General features: G+C 44.9%; 1 protein-coding gene across 2 annotated transcripts; it reads left to right on the forward strand.

The window, feature by feature from the left end:
- The first annotated feature begins 362 nt into the window (after positions 1–362).
- sdc4 (syndecan 4) lies at positions 363–15,219 on the forward strand. 2 transcript variants are annotated; one of them, XM_085457813.1, is made up of 5 exons: positions 363–693; positions 11,628–11,820; positions 11,912–11,949; positions 12,042–12,234; positions 12,560–15,219. In XM_085457813.1, the coding sequence occupies exons 1-5, from the start codon at positions 637–639 to the stop codon at positions 12,709–12,711; spliced, it is 633 nt and encodes a 210-aa protein (XP_085313939.1). In that variant the 5' UTR covers positions 363–636; the 3' UTR covers positions 12,712–15,219. The 2 variants fall into 2 exon arrangements, with proteins under 2 accessions (XP_085313939.1, XP_085313940.1); XM_085457814.1 differs by having other exon boundaries at positions 365–693; positions 11,631–11,820.
- The last annotated feature ends 368 nt before the right edge of the window (positions 15,220–15,587 follow it).

The following is a 15,587-nucleotide window of genomic DNA, read 5'->3' on the forward strand; positions in this document are numbered from 1 at the left end:
TTATTTTATTTTCCAGTCCCTGTTGTGTTTCTTTAAAAAATGAATATTTATAAATATGTGTAAAAGTAATACACAAAAAAGAACTAAAAGAAAGAAAACAAAGTGAATATTATGTTTTTTACTTATTTATAATTATTTGATTCATTACGTTTTATTATCACTGTTAATATATTTTTGTTTTTCTCGTTTTAAATATATTTGTACTGAGTTTTACATTCATGCATTCACTTAAAAATGGCGTTTTAAAAAAAATAACTGAGGTAAACAATAAAAGAAAAGGTGAAATGGGCGGAGCCAGCGGACAAGCCTAGCCTGTGGAATGTGCTGATTTCCACACGTCATACGTACGCTGGCCGATGATTGGTTTACAGACTCAAGTAAAAAAGACCAGACAAGCCGGCGGCTATTCAGTAAGCGCAGCAGCAGCGAACGAAAGAAACTTTACGGGAGAAACGGTGACGGTACCGAGAGGCGGACGGCTGTACTGTGTGTTATTTGCTGGACTATACTGGAACACAGCGGCGGGACACTGAAGACGCTCAGCTCGCTGTTTTTTTTAAAGCTACAAATCCCCGTTAAGCTAACGTTTAGGGCGACATTCCCGCTTGTTTTTGTGAACTACCTGGAAGAACAGCCATGCTCACCCTGTGCCTCGTGTTGATGTTATCCACTGCCTCCGTCTTCTCAGAGTCGGTAAGTAGTTTCTCCAGCGAGCAGCTCAAATTCAAACACTCGTGTATCTCTGTTTCGGGAGCGCTACCTTGCTGAGCTTAGCCCTGTGTTTGTGTGCTGTTAGCGGGAGCCGGAAGGCTGTGATTTACCTGTCCTATCCCTCTGTTTAAGTACGGAAATGAGAGTTGTTAGCCACTTAGCTTCTCCTGGGATATGGCAGCTATTATCCCGAATGGGGGGGGGGGGTCGTCACTTTTCCAGGATGAATCCCAGAGACACTTCCCAAAGAGGATCAATCCTGTTTGATCAAAGAGACAGTTTCCCGCCCCCGATAATAATACAGATGCACGCCAGACTCTCTTGTGTCTTTGAACACTTCTCCAGGTTGTTGCCAGTGTGAGCTAATGGGGAAATCTGAGTGCAGACTCCTTTTGGAGCCACTGAGACTTAAATGGTGAATCCATGTGTTGTTGTTAGAACAGAATTTGACTTTAATTAGTAGGACTTGTGTGTTATGAGGAGGCTCGCTGAGCTGGAAGGCACCAAATCCCAGTTTGAGTGAGATCCATGTTACGCCCCTTCCATTCTGATGCTTTCCCATTAACTGTCTATGAATTAGCTGACCAGGGGAGCTGGATGTGTTGCAAGCATGATTAGGTAAGCCCTGCAGCGTAGGTAGATCCATATTTGCTGATGATTCATGTCTACACGTGTTGCAAACGGGATGTATTTGGATTTAGTTGGGCGATAAAATAAAGTTCCAGAGACACTGTATTGAAAGTTTTCCTTTCTTGATAGTTAGATTGTTCTAGGCATAAATGTGAGGAGACATTATGCAAAAAAGACAAGTCTTTAATTGTTTTGCCCAAACATGCGTTACATTGCTTCTGTTTTGTTGCTCTGATTAATCATTTTTAGTGTGATTAACATCAACATTGAATGCTTGATGCCACCCACATACAAAAACATGCACCCTGCCCCCCTCCACTCAGGCCAGTTGGTCCATACGAATGGTGAGAATGAGCAAAAAGCAGTAAGAGCTGGTTTAACTGCATGTCTGACATACGGCAGGATTTGTTAAAGGATGCTAATCTCAGAGCAGATTGTTGTCTGTACAATCACGCTTTAGTTTGTGCAACACGTCACAACCATTTGTAGACACATTTGTAGGCTGGAGCGGTTCTCTGTTTAAGCAGCATAACGGTTATATTCGGGGTTCTGGCTATTCCACCGTTCCACATTTTGGTGTGAGAAGGGGTTGGAACAAAACATGGCGGCCTGATTGGGCCTTACAGTCTGTTACATTCCTCAAAGTATCTCCTCCTCCTCCTCTTCTTTCTTTTGGTCCCCCCTCTGGTATGTGACCTTTGGTGACCTTGACCGGCCCTCTCTGGGATTTTGCACACTTGATGGGGTCTCAATGGGACCTCGGGGTGACACTCCACTTCTTTAACACAGCTAGCCTAGTGTGGTTACACCTACAGCTTTCCCACCAAAACATTCCCCCTTTCCTTCCTTAAACGAGCTCCAGATATTGACCCCTTTCTCTCCCGCGTGTCCTTTCCTTTAATGCATACTTGGCCTCTGAGCTATCACAATACTTGCCTCCTTGTGGCCTTTCCTCTCTGCCCACGAGGTCATTATTGGTATGTGGGTTTGGCATTCCCTGCTAATCGATAACAATGTTCTTTTACCTGACAATAGAACATGCTCTGAATGCAGAAAAAGGGTTTTTTGAGAGCCACAGGCACGATCGGAATGTTTTTATCACGGGATTGAGTCGGATTTCATATCAACTTGGATGCCAGCAGGAACTTGGTGCCATTTCGCTTTGGTCAGCTTGTCTGTTTTTATCAGTTTGTTCAAGATAGCGTGGCATGCCAAACAAACCCTGTTCTCTGTTCTTTTTATTTTCCATTGACCTCAGCGTTTTCTGCCCATGTATGGTCCTTCGCTGCCCAGCCAAGGGTGAAGGTGAAAAAGATAGGAAAGACCAGCCCAGTGTAATGTTTGTGCTAATGTGCAGGGCGTTTTTCTGAAATGTCAAAAATGTTGAGAGAACTCCAAACACATGCCTTCAATTATGATATAAGACAGAATAAAACAACATCTTGTTTAACAGGCTGAAAGATGAGCTTGTTTGGCCTTTAATAAGGGTATCGTTCATCTTTATGGAAATAGAAGTCCAGTTTTTATGATTTAATTTAACACATGTCCTTGAAGTTGAAATTGTGGTGGTTAATCGGGGTAAGAAAAGTCTTCTTTGCCCCAGAGTTAATCCATGTTGCCCCATCAGACCCTTAGCTTGTTGCCTCTGGAGCCCATTTGTTAGAACTTGTTGGAATGTGACTGGTTTTGCAGGCGCCCCCCCCCCCCCCGATCATTTGCACCAGAATGAAGCAGGTTTTTAAGGCTAGTTTTTTGTCTCCTTTGCATGATGGGGTGCAGGGTGGTGCTTGATAAATACTATGACTAGGATGTAATAATGGTTCCTGCTTTGCTGCCCGCTGGTCTATAAAATCCCTTTGGGCCCAGGAATGTTGGCACACAGAGAGAGGAGGTTTTTGTCCTTCCTGCCCACGACGGAGTGCAGTCGAATCCAATCCCCCGGACTCCCTCCACCCTTTTCCAACCACTGCATACTCTGGCAGCTGTAACGGGAACTATATGAATGCATTCAGGGCAGAAGTCGACCATAAAAACCCTCCAATTCTGGTTATATCACTTTCAGCTGACTTTTTTTTTTTTTTTTTTTAAGACAGAGACAGGCAGTTTAAAGATGCTGAGCAGTCTCTGATTATAAGCCTCTGCTGTGTGCTGTTGCTCTCAACAGGGGCTCTTGCAGATTTTAAGCACAAAAAAAAGTTATATTTTATATACATAGTTAAGTAAAGCGAAAAGCTGGTTATGCTCCAGAAACACTTGTTGCACATATAAAATCTGCTTGACCAAGCTATTTCAGCTTATGGCTTTCACCAGTGTCATCATAAAACATGTTGCAGACAACATTTTAACTGCTCCAGACTTTATGCAACCTCCAAAGTATTTAAAGTTGTGCAGGAAAACAGTTTATCTGCCTTTAAACTCATGCATCTGGTCAGCGTTACAGTAAAATCCATTAATTTGTGTTTAATACTTCAAAAATCTTACATTGTAACTTGTAACGACTGGAGAAGTTTAGACATTGCTTTCGGGCCTGGAAGTTGTGTTTTTATTATTTTTAATTAAATGACAGCAAACCCCTGCTGCTCCTTCATCGTCTATGACTACAATTGGCAGGGCTTGTTTTATTCTGGGGATTTTCTTGCAAACTGGATGGGGAAGGACTCTTATTACCAGCTGTAGTCCGTGATGGTGGAGCTGGGAGACCTTTAGCGCTACATGAGCACCAGCAAACGAAACGTCACTCGCGAGGTCCTACTGGAACGAGAGCGGGGAAAGGCTGGAGCTAGCTGGTTGTATGCTGATCATGTTGTTGTCCTGAGGGAGTTTATGCGGTGCATGCGTGGACAGCGCTCCAGTTTGGGGTTTTTTGTTATTTTTATATATATTTTTTTTTTATGTCAGGGGAATGTGAGCCTCGCTGTGATTCCTCTGGGAACGGCGAGCCTCGGAGGGAGGCCTTTTAATGTCAGCCTGTGCCGTCTCAGTCTCCTCGTTCTTTTGCACGTTTGTTTCAGGATTGAAGCCAGACTCTTTCCAGCTATCAGCTCCCGTCCACAGCACATGTATTGGGCATGAGAAATGATAATCAAAGCACACCATCCGCAGGCAGGCAGGCAGACATCCAAATGATATCGACCCAATATTTCTAATGTATCTGCAATGGGTTTTTTTGTTTTTTTTTGGTGATTATTAATGTGCGGCTGCTTCTGCCCGTTGTTTTCACTATTGATCAGCCTGTTAGTTGATAGAAGATGGTCAGATGGCTGAAGTCTGAGGTGACGCCATCAAAATCAAACATAGTGGGCTAGAAATGGCGTGCGATGATAATGTCAAACAACAAAGATTTCTTGAACTGTGTGCATAACCATTACCCTGAAGTGTAGCAACCATCATCCTTTCACCAAACTTTGAATTGGCCCTTTATTCACAGACGTGAGGATTATGGGGATTTTTGCTGATTCTCTTTTGATAAATAATTTCCCCCAGGGATCAATAAAGTATTCTGATTCTGATAACGGCTCATTGTGTTTGTCGGCTTCTGGAAATTTACTTCTTACAAACGAAACCCAGTTGATACTCCACAAACGGCACCCACCCACTGAGCAGAGCTCGCAGGCTGCTTTTGGGTGGCGTGAGGGTTTTCCCTTATTCGAATGCATTTCAGCAGTACAGCACCTTTTTGATGTGGTGTGTGTGAGGTCTACCTCGCGACTGTAGACCGCAACCGTCACATTAACCTTTAACTACCTGCACAGGATGCTACATTCATTTCTAATCCACTGAGTTAATCAATGATTAACTTTGGAAGTTTTGGATGTTTGAATGAGTCTCTGGACTTCTAGTGAACCCACAGACCACAAAAGACCTTTGACTGTGGGTTTTAGGAAAGAAACTCAACTTCACATGCTGTGAACTGAAAACACTACAACTCTCTTGTAGAAATGAAGAGTAAAATTAAACTCCCACTGTGTACGCTTCCTCTTTCAGTCACCCTCAAGCATTATAACCAACTGCCTTCATACACACCTGCATGTTTCTGCTTTGATTAAACTGTGCTTCTGACATCTGCTCGATTTAATGTTTGGAAATGGACGAGTTGGCACGATCTCTGTAAAAGAAAAGGTGTTACCCTCCGCATAATTAAAAACGTCTTTGTGAAACCTAAAATGTTGCCTCTTTTGTCAAGAAGCAAGCGTAAAGTAAACTCCTGAAATCACCAGAGCACTAAGCTTCACTTTGACTCAGTTACTATTGTCCTTCAATGAATAAAGACAAATATTAGTGAAATGAGTCAAATCTTAAAATCCAGTGTGATAAAGAGCCTGTTTTCTGTGAGACTTCTTAGATAAGACGGTGGCTGTACAATCAGCCAGCTGTGCAGCAGACTGGGGCGATTTATTCTCTGCTGACGGGGCTAATTGAGCTTTAATGAGCCCCTCCTGAGAGTTTGATCTTATCTGTGCAGCTTTTGTTGGTCCCTTCCTGCTGCTGCCGAGCTCACCCTGTCGCATCTCTGACCGAATCCTCGACTAATGGTGAAAAAGGCCGGATGCCTGCATCGTCTCGAGCTCTTACTGAAGCTTGCGTCCTCCATCTTCCAGCGCTTTAATGCCACTCCCCCAGGCAGCATATCGCCGCCTTGAATCAAACATTGCAGGCCGATAGACTACAGGGAAGACACCAAGGGGTCTTATCTGCTTAAAGATCAGCCTGCGAGCAGGAAAACAGGAAATGTCCATCAGAAACAAATCAGCATATTTGTTCTTTGTGCATTTAAGTAAACATCTGAGATATTTTTACTTGAATTTGTAGGAAACTTTTGGCTATATTTGGACATAAGCAGATCTGAGGTCAGCTTTATCAGACCGCTCAGTCAAATTAAACCTCCGTCCCTCACTGATTAGCACACTGTCAACATACAGTCACAGCTGATTAACAGATCAGTCTCAATGCCCAGCTTCATCCGGCTCTGAGTCGCAGCATGAATAACTAACTCGCACCGAGAACACGATCTGTAATCAAAGAGTGAGTTTCACTCTGGAAACCATGCTGCTTATGTGAGACGAGAAATGAGCCCAAGTAAGTATTTTGAGAGCCCATAACTTTGCAAATATTTGAAGTATGAAGGTAAAATTTTACTCCAGTTATTTTCAGGGTCAGCTGTTTCTGAGGAGAGTCAGGAGGGAGGCACTGATTGTTTTTGAACATCAGGGAAACGAGGTAAATGGTGACGGACTCTTACACACCTCCGAGCCGTGTGTGTGTTGCGTTGTGTCGGACTGAGGAATGTGTTCCTCCACATAGGTCAGCTCGGCAAAAAGCCAAAACCTCGTCGATGCAGCCGCCACATTCCTGCCTCATCCGCAGCGAAGCCAAAGCACTCTAAGCACACGCAGACGCTCGACTCGGAGCTCGGGCCAAACCAGCGAGGCTGCTGTCAGGTCTCTTCTGGCCTCACAGGCTGAAGGGGCCTGATACGGATGATAACGGGTGTCTTTGTTTTTAGGAGCTTCACCCATGACATGCAGACAGGGTTAGAGGTGCTGATGAAAAGTCTGAAATACTTGCACAAAAGGCTTCTTCCAGTTCCTTGGAATAGATGGAGACCCACTTCCAGGGAGTTTAGTGTGGCTGGTCTGGTGCTGGGAACTCCGCTATAGATAGATCCGGCGTAGGTAGGAGGAATCTGGAGCTCTGCTGTCAGTACGGAGAGGAAAATGTAGGTTAGTGTTTGAGGATGACCACATTCAGGCCTCCTGAAGGAACAGCTGAGCTGATATGGGTCAGCTTTATGATTTTAACGAAGCAATGATTTTCACTCCTCCCGTGGCCTTTGGATTTCTTTGGCGGTTACGTCAGAGGTCAGGAGTACATCTTACCAGCAGATGAAGTGACACAATGCTGGTGCAAATCCTGCTGGCTCAAGTATCAACGGGGGGGGCTGAAGAAATGGGAGACACTGAGGAAGACGAGCACTGCTTTGGCCTCTGAAAACTGACTTTTCTGGACAAAGCTCGTGAGATGCCGGACACGGCAAAGAATAAGGAAGCACATTCCTGTCTTTTCACGTGTTGAACCTCCTCCAGTCGGCCGTGTGAAAGGACCAGATGCCCCTCTCCGTGCTGGCAGATGGAGGGATTGTTTCCAGAGTTTAATGAAGGGAGGCTGCTGGAGGCTTAGCCCAGTTACCTTGGTCATTGATATGCTCTCGGGGCGTCCACTGGCATTGTTTGGTGTCAGTAGAAGGGACGGGCCCTAAAGCTGGTTGGTAGGACTCCTGGCAGACTGCTTTTTTTTTTTTTTTTTTTTTAGCGAAGCTGAGCAGTTGGAGGGTTTTGGGTTTTAGGACCTCCGTGCTGTAATGGGCAGGATAAAGAAGGGTGTGATGGGATGGAGGTGTGACGTGTCTGATGGGGCAGGAATGGAGTCTACAGGGAGGGGGCGATGGCGTCTCTTTTCAAAGGCTAATCAAAGAAAGCCGATGGCTTTTGTTGTGCTTACAGTAACAGAAAAGGTCACATGACAACAAAGCACAGCAGTTAATCAGCTGGCTGATGGACGTGGTCGTTTCACAGATGTCAGCATCACTAATGTGACTTTTCTGTCACGCGTGATGATTTTGTTGCATGCGAGGACTGTCTGGGTCACATGGTTGGTAACCTCAGACTGTAACCACGTGGCACAAGGAGCTCTGCAGTTTGGGCCTTTTTATAAGACAAAGGGCAGCTGTGTTCAGCTGCTGGATTGACTCTGACCTTTGACCTCTGTGTTGGCTTTATCTGAGTGAGTGCTGTGATGAGTCAGGCTTTTATAGAACGAGTTATAAAACGTTAAAGCGGAGAGAGGAGGCTTTTTGTTGTTTTCTTCTTAAACGAGTCCATGTTTGGTTCTGTGGGAATGAGAAGCGGAGCCTTGAACAGAAATCTTATCCCATATTTCTTTCCACTGAATCCATTTGGTTGGTTGGTTTGGCTGCCATCCATATCCGGCTGCTTATCAGCTGTTGCACATTAGGCCCAAAACATACCAGGCTGTGAATCACTGATGGAGGACAAAATGGGGATCTGTTAACAGGCTGTAAAATGGCTGGTTGTGATTCTTCTGTCTGTAAACTCTCGGGACTTCCACTCTTCAGCTTTCACCGAGTTTTCCAGGCCGTTTGCAGGCGTTTGCGGCCTCCCCCCGAACCGCAGCGAGCTCTGCTGTAAAGCACGTAGCCGGACTTTGTGTCGCTGAAGCTCATTCAGGCTGTTTGTAATGAACACATTCGGCTTGATGTGAAGGAACAATGATAATCTGTCCACTCAGGCTGTTTGTGGCAGTGTTTCCAAGCAGATAAAGGCTGCTTTCAATTAAGTTTTAACGCGAGCTGAAGTGGAGAAACGGAAAGTTTGTTTGAAGAGAAAAAAATCACAAAGGTATCGCAGGACCTTTAAAACTGTAAATCCTTGAAACAGACACTGGCAGAGTAATGCAGTTCAAATGAAAATAACAAGCAAAAAGGAAAAAGTTCAAATAAATAAAACAAACCTTAAAATGGCTACAATAACCGAAAATTAGTAAGAACAGGAAATAAACTTTGTTCTGATATAGATTCAAATATAACTAATAGACTGTGACTATTCTTATAGACTAAGTTACAGGTATATAAAGTGCTTCAGGTGTGTTATGTACCCTCTGGAGGACAGACGGGGTCTTTCTTATTACTCACACAGTAAATGAGTGCGTGCCTGCTAACAGTGTAACATGTGCTGTGTGGCTGTGACTGAGTGGACCGCTCAGTAAAATGAGTGAGCGCTGATTTTCATGTCGATTTGTTACGTAACCTCAGCTCGGGCGCTCCTCTGTCCTCTGTTTGCCGGTCCGTGCTGGTTTAGAAGATGTTTACACACACACACACACACACACACACACACACACACACACACACACACACACACACACACACACACGCTGTGTTCCCTACCGATCTGTTTTCAGGCTGACGTTGGACAGTTTTTACAGAAACTGAGGCTTCCGGCGCTCATCCTTGGCTCTGTTTGTTTTTCCTGGATTTGGAACACCGTTGTTGTTTTTGTTGGGACTTGGCCTGAACCCCGTCCCAGCTCCGGGAAATTATAGTAAAAGTAGAATATGTCGCACATGTGACGGTAACATCGGAGGCCTTATGTAACGCAAGCCTCGAGCTTTTGATCTTTTCTGTTCTCCCGAATACGCCGGGCCTGCCGGGACAGGCCTCAGTCAGCCTGAGAGGCGTACGCTTCTTTTCTTTTAGCCCTCCGGGACGCAAGCGTCCAAGTTACACCACGCAGGGGTTAAAGGTCAGAGGAACCGGGAAGGGGAGCGTTTTCAACACCCCAGGACACAGAAGGACAAAACGTACTCTTACTTTTTTGTTTGTGTGGAACTTGAAAAATGCAAAGTGTTCCTGTTTTTAGAAAAAGGCCCACACCCACTCCACAGACTAAGGTTCGGGTCATTAACGTTCCTTAAGTTTGACAGGAGACGGTGACTAAACGCATAAAACCCGCCAATAAATCACTGAAATCCCTCGAGTGAGGCAAGAAAACGTGTTTTTGTAGCAAGAAGCAGAGAAATCAGGTTTTCTGGGCTTTTAAAACCATCTGTAACCGCAAATCGAAGTAAAACGAGCCTCGGGGGGGGGGGGATGATGTCAAATATAACAAAATGAAGGGCTGTGAGTCCTGCTGGTTTACCTGATTGAATCAGCCTGACTCATACGGGTCCACACGGAGGCTTGAATGAGTGTAATTCCTCTAATGTGACTCAGAGGACGTGTTGCAGCAGGACTGTGAATGGTTGCGAGGAAATGAAGAGCCAGCAGTCACCACTTTTCGGCTCGGGATTACTGACAAAGACAGGCAGGCAGGCATGAATGCACACATACAGGATCACGGCTCCCTGCTGCACATGTAAGGGCTTTAAATGAGGACATAATAGAGCAGCGATCCTCAGCCGGGCTACTACCGCCACAGCTTTCAGGACGGACATGAAAAGACATGAAGAGAGAAGAAAAGATCAAATTTGTGTGGAAATGGATGCAGTACAAACCTTTAGCTGCAGCTGTTTCCAGCTGTTATCGGTTTGGATGTTTCTGCTTCAAGGACACAGACTGTGAATGTTTTCAAGCACTTTTAAATGATTTAAGTGTCCTGTTTAGTTCAGCTGCCCTCAAACCCAAAGATTGTTGTCACGAAGCATAAAAACATAAACAACAACAAGTTGTTCACCTTTAAGGAGCCGCAAACTCTTTCAAATTGCTGTAATTTCAAATGTTTGCTCCTGGATTTTTAAATACAGCTCTGTAAGGAAAGCCAGGAAAGAGCGACTCAGACGGGAAGAAATGGAGTAAAGTGCAAGGGAACGCACACAAAGGAGGCCTGAAAGTGTAGGAAACCAAACAAATTGGAGCAGGAGCGGCGAGTCCTCGCGAGGCCACCTTGTTGCTAAGGAGTCGCGGTAAAATGGCCGCCTTTGTTTGAAAGCTCTGTGCAGGCACAATGGGGCATCCCCTCCCCTCTTTCTTCTCTGCTTTTTAAAGGCAGCGGCTGAGAGGATTACCTTCAAACACGTCGTTACCACGCCGAGCGGCCGAGAACACACAAACACGGAGGCCCCGGACGGGCTGGGTTAACCCTTAAATGAAGACTGGGATGGAAGTAATTAAGAGCCTCGTGACGTACACGACTCGATCTGTGAGAGAGTGGACGAGGATGTTTGTGGGACATCCGGGAAGCTTTCCAGTCTGATTTGTGGTCTGCTTTTGTTCTCGCTAAATGGAAAGCTCAGAAAAATAAAAGCTTGTTCCAGTTTTCCCGACAACATAATCACCACTCTTCTTTTCCTGGAAACTCGATTGGCTGCTTCCTGTCGGACACAAACATCACATGGGCTCCTCCTCGTCTGCATCGCGTTCGGTGCTGTAAAACACATCAGGCTCATGTCCCGTCTCACTTTGATTGTGTGTGTGTGTTAATGTTAATGATTAGGTGATGGATTTGGGGAGGGGGTGTTAATCCCATTCCTGCAGCTTAGCGGGCAAATGGTCACTGAAATAAACTCTTGTAATGTGATTAAATGTGGCTGATGTGCCCTCACCATGTTAAGCTTTGATAGGGATGGTAACCATGGCGACTGGGCTGATTGAAGGGGCCTGATTGGGCAGGCTTGACCAAAAAGTTACAGAGAAACTGGAAGCATGTCGGCCTATCAGACCGAAGGAGTGTTAGTGAGATAAAGTCCCTCTGAGCCTCCGTCTGATGTCCCAGCAGGTGAGGGAGACGGAGACATGGATGCCCATGAAGAGCTCGCAGACGGCCAGCGTGTCGACACGTGGCGGCGATCTGGAGGCGTCTGGAGACGCCCCGATTGGCTCAGACTTCGGCTTCACAGACGACGACGCTGACAATTACACGTACGACGATGAAGACTACAACGACTTCTCTGGATCTGGTGACGCAGGTCGGTCCTGACGAGAAACACTCAGCGCAGCGATTTCTGACGTTTACGTAGAATCTGTAAGATTAAATGAAGAATCTGCTTCTTTCCACAGACACGCCCATGTCACCTGACGAGACGACAACAGTGAAGGTGAGAAGCGTCTGCACGTGGAGTCTCCTTAAATACTTAAACCCTCAACCATGCAGCAGAGGCTTCACCAACTCTTTTCTCTTCATTTACAGCTCGACATTATTGACAATAAGATCCCCGAGCCAGAGCGCCCGGTGCGACCAACCGTCAACGAGAGAGATATCGTTGAGAAGAACGAGATCCCTGTGCTGGGCAACGACGATCGCAGAGAAGACAACCTGTCCAATGTCCTCATGTCCCACACCGGCAACGAGAGCATCACGAGCAAGACGGAGTTCCTTGCAGGTCAGTCGTGCTCTTACAAACATCTTTGAAGCAGCCAAAACGTAACTTTGAGTTTTTAAATGTCCAAAGATGGAAATGCTGCCCGAGTTTTAACATCAGACGCAGGAAAATTTCCCTAAGCTGTGATAAACTTAAACTAAGAACAAGAGCACGGTAGCGCTCGTACACGATGTCAGATGACGTGATTTCTAAAGTGTAGGGCTGACGAGGAGCTTCAGAGCTCCCTCCCCAGAGGAGCAGGAGGAGGCTCCTGTCTGGGTGGAAGGAGTAGGAATCACTGTCACAGCTTAAAAAGTCTCATCTGTCGCTTTACTTTCTCTTCCAGCTCTGACCGCGACCCTCGCCGTCAGCCTGGTGCTCGCCGTCCTCCTCATCCTCTTCCTCATCTATCGCATGAAGAAAAAGGACGAGGGCAGCTACGATCTGTCGAAGAAGCCCATCTACAAGAAGGCCCCCACCACAGAGATCTACGCATAGACCCCGACCTCCTCCTGCTCCTCCTCCTTTCACAACCACACACAATCACACACCTCACTCCCTTAAAAACCCAATCAGGGCCGGCGTCTGGCCTTGCCATGCCTCATCATCATCATCATACCTCCTCCTCCTCACTTTCCTCCAGCGGAGCGATGCTGGGTAAATCAGAAGAGAAGCCCCGACAACACAATCGACAGACTGGCTCCTCCCTGATGTGCGCTTTATTACTGACGCTCTCTGAACCAATCAGAGGCTTCGCTTTCTCAGCAAAGGAAAATGAGCGACAGGAGTGGACTGTCTCAGCTGCCATGACCTCACTTCCTCTCAAACAGGACAAGACTCCTCCCTTCTTTCCTTTAAAAACACTAAAACGGTACTTTTATCGGTCCAGTTATTTATTCTCTCCTCTGAACCTGCAACTTCTAAAGACTAACGAGGTTTTCATGAGATTTTTTTTTTTTTAATGCCATAATGAGAAAAACAAAGTTGGTTTTAATCTGAAAGTTGTGCAGCGGTTTCATGCTCCGTTAGAAGTGACCCTGTATAGAAGTGTTGTTTCTGCACTGTAAAACGATCACTTCCTGTTCTGTAAACCTTCAGATGCAGCAGAGTTCATTAAAATGACCTTAAAAGGCTTTTTATTTCCCTTCAAAGCTCCTGGTATGTTTGGTTTCTCCTCAGCACATAGCACCAGACGAGTCGTACCAATCCCTGAAAGGAATTTGCAAACGTTGGAGGACCCCGGGTTATTCACCAGCACGTCATAGCGGCGAGGCGTTGCTGCACTCCTCAGCATCGCGCCAGGCGTCGACACTTTCGGATGTAGACTCGCTCACTTTCCTGCAGAGAGTTCGAGGATACGAAGCTATATCCGAATAGCTGGTTAGCTTAGCTTACAAAGTGAAAAGCATTAGCCAAAGCTAATACAGCTAAAGGCTATTATGTGTGAAGTAGCTGTAAACTCATCAAATTAATGTTCTCGACATATAATGTGCAGATTTGGGTTTAACCACCTTTTTAAGCATAAAGTCAGTCTGATGGCAGCATTTAAAGTCGGGTTTCCTCAGCTAATGCTATGCTACAGTAGCGTAGCAACGCTAATGTAACATTTGGGGCTTTTTTTTCCCCAGTTTTTCATAAATTAAGATGAAAGAAATGAAGCGTAAATGTGGTCTTCGGTAATTCCGTTAGCTGCTTTTCTTTTTTTCTTTTTTTTAATTAATCTAGCTAGCTGATTTATTTGTGCTAAGCTAACTCTAATGTAATTTTGACCAAACGTGAGTGGCTTATATCTTTTCTAAAACTTGCCAAATTAAAATTGTAATTCCTTCAGTTCTTTCAGCACTGAGGTGCTAATCCGTGTAAAAGTTGAGCTCTGTGATTGCAGAAACAGTACTTTTTTCTTTCTTTGATATATATATATATATTTTTTCTCAATCATGGGGTTGATGCTTCTCTCGATAAGCTACACGACTGTTTGCTGTTTAGTTTTTATATTTTCAGTCACAGTTCTCGGAGCAATCGCCGATGCCGTCGTAAGCCGGTCCAATGCATCCAGACTGCTCTACCAAGGATTTGTACATAGTCATTAAATATCAATTTTTAAAAAAAGCTTAAATATATTAACTTGGTACTCAGCCGTGTTCTGGCAACAGAAATATCTACCAAATATTTAAATGCCAAATTGTTTTGTTTTTGCTCTTTGGTGTCCTGCAGTAACCTTCATGTGATTTACTGTAAATGTAAGTTTTGATACTACCGATGCTAATACTAACGCCTCTAATGTCCTCCAGTGTTTTATTTTCCCTCCTGTAGATCAACTAGTTCCCCTCCGTTATTATTTTTAATTAATTTAACTGTCAAATTATTTTATTGCCTTCCTTCAGGTTCGGGTGTTCACCCTTAAGCTGTTGTATATGTGATTTTTAAAAGTTTTATATACACTAGTTTCAGATTTCCAGCAAATAGTTTTGAAACTTTTTATTTGGTAAGAGTGTCTATTATCTTTTAGACTTTTTGCTTTTGTATTTATGGTTTTGTTTTTTGTAGAAGGATTGATTATGTGGTTGCTGTACGTCTCTTCGTTCGAGGGATGTTGTGTCGATGAGCCACGTTGCCGTCAGCAGACCTCGGGTCGATTTTTGGCTACTCACTTTTGTAAATCTGAACACGACCGGCGACGCGAGCAGCCGCACAGTTACGAAAACACTCGAGGCCTGATAACTGACACAATGCTGCTGCCCGTGTCCTCTGGTGTGCCGGGAGGAACGAGCTGACCTCTGACTCGGGCAGAGGAGTAAATCTGATCAGATTACACGAGTTTAAAAAAGAATATTTCAAAAAGCAGTCTGTCGTCGGCCCCAGGTCTGAGTCGGTAAACATGGGAGGGTATGTTCTGCTGCTTAATGTCACAAATACCACACGTGAATCATTGGAGTGGAGCCAATGAATCATTGGTTTCTCAATGCTGGTTCCGATTTATTGAAAATAAAGTTATTTTTATGCACATTAACATTTTAAATGTGTGTTTTGTTTCATTTCCTGAGGGAAAGATGACTTAAAGAGACACTTGTCACTTCACCTGATCACAGGGGGTAAATTCCCCCTCAGCGGTTTTCTTTCTAGTTGTTACTCTGACAGCGTAGGACTCCTGCTAGCTTTGCTTTCTTAGTATTTTGTGTTGCACAAACAGTGCAGGCGTTGTTGCCAAGGAGACGAGCACAGTTTAAATGCACAAAACCTTTTTAGCACGATTTATTTTGTGTTCGGCATGAAGGAAAGGCAGATGATAACAAATGTACTTCGAGTAACTGAGGAGCTGCTTTCACTGTCAAAGAGAGTCCAGGTGTGTGTGTGTGTGTGTGTGTGTCGGATCG

Source organism: Copadichromis virginalis, linkage group LG5 (genome assembly GCF_057382275.1).
Source record: "Copadichromis virginalis isolate Kocher_CV1m ecotype Utaka linkage group LG5, C_Virginalis_male_GT1.1, whole genome shotgun sequence".
Classification (NCBI taxonomy): domain Eukaryota; kingdom Metazoa; phylum Chordata; class Actinopteri; order Cichliformes; family Cichlidae; genus Copadichromis; species Copadichromis virginalis.